Genomic DNA, 8,817 nt, shown 5'->3' with positions numbered 1-8,817 from the left:
AATGACAGTTCTTTTTTTCTGAAAGTTGCTTTTACAAACGATTTGCTTTAGTGGCCACTATGGTGCATTCACATGCCCGATCGATAGCTTCTAAGCATGGTTTTTGTTTTGCAAATTGCTTTGTAAAGCGTCAGCTTTTTATAAAAAATCTTTTCGAAACATGTTTGAATGCTTTTTCAAGAACCCTTACATATGTGTTTTTATAATTATTACATAATTAGAATTTTGAACGACAAATACTAAATGCAGTAACTCGCGCCAATTGTTCACGCAACATGCAACTCGTGCGCAATGGCGATTATCGCAAAAATTATGTTTGTAAGCGACTTGCCTTATATCCTGCTTTTTATATCAAACAGCTGATTGTGATTGTCAGAATAGTGCTGTTTGTAAATAATGACTTGACAAATTAAATTTCATCTTAAAGTTTATTTTCATAGTCGGTATTTCTTTGCGATGGCTTCTAGAGAGTGGTTTTCGGATAAAATATCAGATTTAACCCAGGAAAATCAGAGAATATCTCTTTTAAGTGAGTTTAGAGACCAGTTTCAATCATTGCCACTTGACGAAGCACAAACTGTAGCTAATAATGTTCAGTTACCTTTAGTTTTTGATTGCCTAAATGATAGCAACAAGTAAGTTCAATAAATTCGTTTTAAATTTTAGCTTAATAATCGGCCTGTTTTAGAGAGCAGGTAGATTTAGCTTGTGAGGTCCTTTCTCTACTGTTGGGTAACCTACAACTAGGCAAAAGTACTGACCAATATGAGCCAGCATTAGAAAGAGCCCTCACTCACCCTAATCCTTCAGTAAAACTTATGATTCTGAATGAAATTGAGAGATCTTTAATCAGTGAAGAGACCTTATGTCAGATTTGTGAAAAAACAAGTTTGCTAAGAGGTATTATGATGTGTATAGGGGATGAAGACTTAGCAGTGGCTAACAAAGCATCTAGTTTAATTATTAATATTGGAATCACAGTTCCTGGCTCTAAGAAGCTGATTAGTAATGAGTTATTGATACCATTGCAGGATCTTATAAGTTTAAATGAAGTAATAAAATTAAGAGTCTATGAAGTAAGTCAGAAGATAATAATTATTGCAGTTCTCATTCACATATGTGAGTGACTTTTAGGTAATAATAAACATTTCAAAGAAAGCACCGTTTTGTCTTGAAAATTTCACAAAGGTAGGACTAGTACCTAAAATCCTGGCTGAACTAGATAATGATGATATCTTACTAAAAATGAACATCATTGAAATATTGTGCCATCTTGCTGAGAAAGAACATGGGTTTTTTTACTTGGACCAAAATGGAGTTCTGGATAAGATATTTGCATTAACAAATGACGATGATATAACTAGTCAGTTATGTAAACCAGGTTTGTAATGAAAAAAAAGCATTCAATGTTATTAAAATAATACTTATTATTACAAACCTAACTTTCAGGTGTTATAAAATTTTTTGGTAGAGTGGGCATAAAAAAGCCTAGAGAATTGGTTGCCAAGTACCCAGCATTGCTTGACTATTTATATTCCAACATAGAAAGTAGTGATCTTACTATTGTTGGAGTATCACTAGATGCTATTGGTCACATTGGATCAACACCATTTGGCAAGATTGCTTTGAGCTCTACAGGTAAATTTTCTATTGAATTCTACTCCTCTTAAAATAAAAAGAAAGGTGGCTACAAACTACAGCCCTTTAAATAACAATAAATTAAATTAAAATTAATGGCATGATAGAGTAAATGATTTGAAAAAGGTTGCAAATAGTTGAAGTATTTATTTAATGGAAATAGCTTTAATCATAATTAATATATATCCTTAAGTAAAGCCAAAATTCAAATATAATGAATAATTTTGTAGAAAAAATAACTGTTATAATATTGCTTTATTTATTTTTAAATCCTACACATTATTGTGAAATAAAGAATATTTTAGAAATCTTAAAAAGAAATACAGCACCAGGTCCTGATAAAGTTGTACTAGTATACAGCTGTACTAGATTTGAATAACATTAAAGAGCTAATACATAATCTGGTTCAACTCAAAGTAATGAGAATTTCCCTCTAAACTCAAAATATCTGTAGACAAATTTCTGTAATGAAAGAAATTCAATCTGGGATTCTTAAAAATATCATTATTTGAAGTCCTAAAGTGGGTCTTCTTAAACTGATTTGGACAATGGTAAAATTGACTGTTGTCCAAAAAATTGACCTTGACCATGTTAAAAAAGTGATTGATCAATATGAAATTTTAGACCAATGCTGATTAATTTTTTGACTGATACTGATTTACATATACATTTTGCTTTATCATTATTATTGTTATGACAGTATTATGTTATATGTATAGTACAGTAGAATTACAAATTCAATATCCCTTAGATCCTAAAATAACTCAAATGTAATATTAAATCAAAATCAAAGAAATATTTTATAGATATTAAAAACTTAAAACACATTGCTAAATGAAAATATTGCATAGGCATTTTGGGAATCACCAGCAGAGAACATAATAACAGGGTAAAAGAATACATATTGATTTATACAGGGATGTACTTGGAGATGTTGGAAACCATTAAAGATCCAAATGGAAAACAAGTTGAGCAATCAAGTGCCTAAAACTAATTGGTCGCTTAATTCTTGTACTCGCGCGAACTTGGAATAGCAACAGATGCACAGGGAAAAAAAGAAAAAGGTGCATTTTATAAAATCCTTTATATCTTGTTTATTTTAAAAGATACAATAACGACATTTTCAGGGTGAAGGTAAGAAATGAGCATACATTTCAAAATAAAGTAAAAAATAATCTAGGTCCGCGGAATGAGGCTGACCTCTGAAGTCAACTTTTGTTTTCCTTATCAGAACTATATTTAATTTTTGCATTTTAAAACCCCTGCTTAGAAATGTTCTTCAACCATTTATAACATGTTTATGTTTTGTCAAGATAAATATTTAAAATTAACAAAACGAAGTTTTCATGGTAGTAAATTTTAATATTTGTCTCTAATTTCCCCATAGTGAGGTTTACTGTCTGTTTTAATTAGTTAATTGTGAGTTTCAAAATTAATAACTTTTCAAATTATAAAAATATACAATACAATATGTTGGAGTTATTCTCAGTCGTCAAAATGAAGTGGCATCAATGTATTTAAATAAATATCCAGAAAGACATAACCTAGTAGAGATACGTTTAGATCAGACAGTCTGAAAGAGAACCTCGTAGCTAACGGTAGGTTTGCTAAGGTAAAGGAAAAGAGATTTTGAGACAAAAATGAAGAAAATTTGGTACTAATAATTCCATTTATTGATCAGATGAAAATCCACGCCTAGTTCGTCAAGTTAGGTTTGGATTTAACTTCTGGTTATGTGTTGTGGGTACTCATGTGATTGAACTTTTTTTTTAATAAGGACTTGAATTCTGAGAGATATATGAACCTGTTACAAACTAACATAGCGGTAGCACTTATGGAACTTCCAGTAGGCAAACTGGACAGTTGCAAAACTTGTATTTCCAACAAGACGGCGTTCCGCTACAAAATGGACGTGTTATTACAGAATTTTGAAATAACATAATCGTCTGATATATTACCGCTTTATATAAGTTCCGGTAAGAATGTAAACTGTAGGTAATACGACATCGAAGAGGAGCTGAGACACGCTATTACATAAATTTGCTCCAGAAGTAATCAAAAATTTTGTGAAACAGTAATAAGACGATGTATGTTCATTATGTTCTTAATGCGAGAAAATTGTGGCTTATAAAACACCTATTTTTATCATAAAATGTTACTTGTTCGTTTGCTGTATTTGTTGTATGATCAATAATTATTTAAAGTAATAATTAATGCAAATATCAGAGCCTAGTACCATTAAATCTTAATTTTAATTATTTACTATTTTATTTATTATTTAATTATTTTTTATTATTTTTATGAGGAAATATGAAAATATAATATGACTTCAGTCTCGTTCAACATAGTGGATCTAACTAATTTTTACTTTATTTTCAAATTGTAACTCATTTCTTAGCCCCAGCCTAAAAAATTCATTATTGCATATTTCATTTTTTATTTTTTTTACAGAACCCTATATCTTTATTGTTTTCCAATATCCCTACGTACATCTGGACACCCTGTATTGCAGATTAAACGAACGGGGTTCCTCACTTAATATTAACTGTAATGAAAACAACGGGAACAGACAGGGCTTAAACAAAAGTACAAGAAGTAATTATTTTTCATTAATGGTTTCTCAATGATTCCCAGGGTATCTGATTTCTTACATTTATTATATAGCATTAAGTTTTTTATAACATAAGTTAGCAGTTCAAAAATCAAATTGTCGCCCTAATATTGGTAGGATTAAAACCAAATATGATTTTACTTAAATTAAATACAATATTTAAAATATGTTAAAATAATAACTTGGAAATTACCAAAAAAAAACACTGACATGGATCTTTTTTGGAGATAGTCTTAGTATAAAAATACTTGAGCATATACATAAGTTTTAGAAGAATAACAGTTTAAAACTTTAAGAACAAAAATTCTCATAATTAATATTAGTGTAGCAATGAATATTTGTGTAGATAAACATATTTCTTATTAGTTTATTTTGATAGTCTATTTTAAATGCCAATAAAATGTTGACAGGTTAATTCATAAATAAAATTTAATCATTTTTGAAACCTATGCAACAACCGAAATCCATTTAATCATTACAGGAGCTAAGATTGATGGAACAATCAAAACAGTCTTTAAACTTCTGAGTTCCCTGCCAACTGAAACCCGAATAAGAGCACTGAATTGTTTACAAAATCTCTTTCATAGTGAGAGATGCGACACTGTTCAGTTATCAGAAAGATGGTATGGACTTTTGGGACCAGATGCCACAGATGTCATAGTAAGATATGCAAAAAATCCATTTTCTGAGTTAAAGTTGGCAGGTTTGGGAATCCTAAAATCTTTATCTGAACAACATTGGGGTCAAGAAGTTATTAAGAACACTCCGGGTAAGTGGAAATGGGGATATTTAATTTTTTTTCAGGGATTTGTTTTTAGGTTTGATAGAATTTCTGTTGGATAGAAATGTAGAAACTGATAAAGACTGTAAAGAAGCAAAGTTTGACATTGTTAGGAACTTATCTCGCTCACATGAAGTGTTTGATATTCACACACTGGAAAAGTTTCAGCAGTATGTTAAGGAAGGGCCATTTTATGTGCAAGCTGTTACAGAGGTTGCTATTGAAGGAAATTAAAGCATTTTTAGTTTATAAAATATTGTATTTATTTATATGAAATAAACATGGGTTTTTTAAACTACTCACTTTATATTATTAACTAAAGTAGCTTGTAATTCACTAATTGCAAGTAACACCATTTTAATATGAACTTTAACATTAACAGCTAATTTTCTGAGGTGGTTTATTTCTTTTTGTAAAAGTCTTAATCTAATGTCCGCATATTTACTGGCTTCTTCACGATCCATCTCTAAAATACAACCTAAGCCAACATTAACATAAGTACTTTCATAGTCACATATTTTTGCAAAAGTTGTTACATCATTCCCTAGAGGTAGTTGGACATTCATGTCTCTATCTGTGTCTTTAAACTCACAGATAATTCCAACAACCGTTTTTAAGTCAATCCACTCTTTGCACTCCATAGATTTTTTAGCTAAGGTGGATTCTATATCTTTTAAGTCTGGTTTTAGCTTTTGATCTATGAAATGTTCATATTGCTTCAACTTTTTATGGAGGTCCATTAAATAAAGTTTTTTTTTTAATTAATACAGATAACTTTATCATAAGGAAATTTATTATAAAATATTTTGTGCAGTTTGTAAAAAAGTAGCATCAATTATACGATAGGTCGTAAATCTAAATCAGCATTAAAAAAAACAAACAAATAACATAACCTCAATCTAACACGTCAACGTCTTCTTCTTGTCTTGTGTCTCCTAAGTTTACGCAGGATATGGGCTATGGTTTAAATTGCTATGGTTATTCAATTCAATATCTACAGGGTGTTTCAGAACTATGGGATCAAACTTCTAGGGGTTATTCAGTGCAACAGTAGAATCCATTTGAGTATAGGAACCCATGTCCGGAAATGTGTCACTACGGCCCTAAGACGTGTTTAAATTTAGAAAAAATATTAATTACCTAAATAGGATCTGATGCATTTATTTTTACCTTTTGTATATGATACCATCATAACAATTGTTCAAAATGTCTCCCTCCAACCTCAATACACCGATTTAAACGCCGCACATGATTTCGGCGGACTACACTAAAAATTTGATCTTCGTTTTGAATGATTTCAAATGCTGCTGTTATTCGTCCAATTAAGTCTAGCTCTGATTCTACTGGAGTTTCGTAGACTAAAGACTTTACATGTCCCCACAAGAAAAAATCGGGTGACCAAGGAGGCTAAGAAACTGCTCCACCTCTGGCAATCCAACAGTACCCAAACCGCTGAACCAAATACTCGCGTACTTGTACAGCAAAGTGAGCCGGCGCTCCATCATGCTGAAACCCCATTTGCTGTCTAACGTTTAGTGGAATATTTTCAAGGAGTTCTGGGAGAACTTCCTCCATGAAACGCAGATAAATAGGTCCTGTTAACCGTTCCGGTAGAAGGTATGGCCCAATTAAATAATCATCAACAATGCCTGCCCATACGTTGACAGACCAACGATTCTGATGTTTTCTTGAAAAAATTGAATAAGGATTTTCTAATTTCTTCGTCCGAAACATGGCTATTCCTACTATTAAAAATACCGTCTCTTGTGAAACAGGCTTCATCGATCCACAAAATATATCGTAAAAAATTTGGTTGTGCAATGATGTGGTCCAGGAGCCATCGACAAAATTGAACTCTTGGTAAATAATCGGCTGCAGTCGTACCTTGAACTTTCTGGAAGTGGTAAGGATGGAGTTGTTGCTCGTATAGTACCCGCCAGACAGAAGCGTTACTCGTATTCATATTCTTAGCGACATCACGTGTGCTATTTGATGATTCATCGGCAACACGCTGAAGTACCTCTTCTTCAAATTCGACCATTCTTACGGTTCGAGCAACACCAGTATCATGCATCTTGGCCTTAAACATGCCTCTCTCAGCGAGCCGCCGATGAACCGCAATAAACTTTTTGTCTCCAGGATGCTGTCGTTCGGGATAACGTTCGCGATGACACAACCGCGATGCTGCTCGTGCATTGCAGTTTGTTGCTTCGTATGCCAAATGCATATCCGCCAATTCTTGATTGGTAAAGTTTTCCATTAGCAATAAATGTTTAAAAATTGTAAGCTATAAAATTTTTAAACATGACATTGAGAATTGACATTGATAAGCGTTGATTTTAAACAATTAATCGTTGTTATGGTATCATGTACAAAAGGTAAAAATAAATGCAGCAGATCCTATTTAGGTAATTAATGTTTTTTATAAATTTCAACGCGTCTTAGAGCCATAGTGGCGAAGTGACGCATTTCCGGATGTGAGTTCCTATACTCAAATAGATTCTTCTGTTGCACTGAACAACCCCCAGAAGTTTGATCCCATAGTTCTGAAACACCCTGTATATCCTTGACTCACGTATATGTTATACTGAGCGAGAGGTTTTGGTGTTGTGGTTGTTTTATGGCGCTGCAACGAGGCAATTTGCCAGCACAATTTGGAGACTCGAAAAAACCGTCGGGTATGTACCCTGTTTCCCGAATCGTTAACTTTCACAAGCATGCACTTAAATGCACGTTATAGAAAATGGCAAGGGGTAGGAAAGGGTTTAGGAAAGGAAAATGAACGACCACGTGTTGACTGGGTGAAGGATGACCCGGAAGTGAGCGAGAGGTTCATAGAGAAATGAATATTAAATATACTTTTAATTACTCTATAGAGAGGTTCTATTTCAATCTTTTTCACCCAAGCACCGTAAGTTTAGTTGTTCTCTCACTTTTGGGGCACATCCACACGCCACTGATGTGTGGCCAAATGATATTTTATATTATATATTTGAAATCAATAAAATAATATATTCTATTTCTTTGAGTCCAAGATATATAAGGTATTATCACTTTTGATCACATACAGCAGCAGCCGCCAAGAGACTATGCTGATTGATTTTTATTTTAAAACTACAACCAGGTCTTTAATAATACCATAGTACCATATATTACCATACCATTTTACCTAGACGCACAATATGGTAAACTGAGGTAAAATTTTATTTTTTTTTTGAATGTTTTTAAAAATGAATACTTCAAAATATGCTTTTTATTTATAGACCTTGGATTCCAAAACAAATTATCCAGTGAAACTCAAGACGGAGCAGATTCATCTTATTAAATATCGACTCAAAGTCAAAACATACTCAAAATGTGACGCCAAACCTGAGAGAAAAGCAATTTTAGCAGTTTTAATGCATGAACAATTTTGGATCCTGTACAAATCTTGGAGAGTGGAGAACATTTTTTACTATAGGAATTACTTCTGAATTGTGTATGGCGTAATTTCTGGGTGAATTTATAAAAAAAATTTTTGACCTTAATACATTTACCATAACTTTTTGTGACACTCTATATAACTTTTTACAGACCTTGTTAACTATATAATAAAGTTTATAATTAAGTTGTAAGTTGTGAAACTTTGACGAATTTCTATTTAATGTTTAGCAGTTTTTCATTTTACGCTTATATAATTTTATATTATATAACTTGTGAGTTGTTTGCTATAATATCTTTTTATAATATAGTAATACATTTAGTAAATATTTTTTGCTTAATTTCTGAAACACAGACCTATGTATCC

General features: G+C 32.1%; 2 protein-coding genes across 2 annotated transcripts; one reads left to right on the top strand and one right to left on the bottom strand.

Moving 5' to 3' along the window:
- The first annotated feature begins 367 nt into the window (after positions 1-367).
- Positions 368-5,328, top strand: LOC126736324 (26S proteasome non-ATPase regulatory subunit 5). The gene is made up of 6 exons (XM_050440632.1): positions 368-635; positions 689-1,076; positions 1,135-1,381; positions 1,450-1,638; positions 4,731-5,018; positions 5,068-5,328. The coding sequence occupies exons 1-6, from the start codon at positions 457-459 to the stop codon at positions 5,262-5,264; spliced, it is 1,488 nt and encodes a 495-aa protein (XP_050296589.1). The 5' UTR covers positions 368-456; the 3' UTR covers positions 5,265-5,328.
- LOC126736334 (protein UXT homolog) lies at positions 5,269-7,371 on the bottom strand. Its single transcript, XM_050440644.1, has one exon. The coding sequence runs from the start codon at positions 5,768-5,770 to the stop codon at positions 5,330-5,332; it is 441 nt and encodes a 146-aa protein (XP_050296601.1). The 5' UTR covers positions 5,771-7,371; the 3' UTR covers positions 5,269-5,329.
- Between the last annotated feature and the right edge of the window lie 1,446 nt (positions 7,372-8,817).

This window comes from Anthonomus grandis, chromosome 5, assembly GCF_022605725.1.
Source record: "Anthonomus grandis grandis chromosome 5, icAntGran1.3, whole genome shotgun sequence".
Taxonomy (NCBI): domain Eukaryota; kingdom Metazoa; phylum Arthropoda; class Insecta; order Coleoptera; family Curculionidae; genus Anthonomus; species Anthonomus grandis.
The sequence above is the reverse complement of the archived record's forward strand: the minus strand, read 5'-3'. Positions and strand labels throughout refer to the sequence as shown.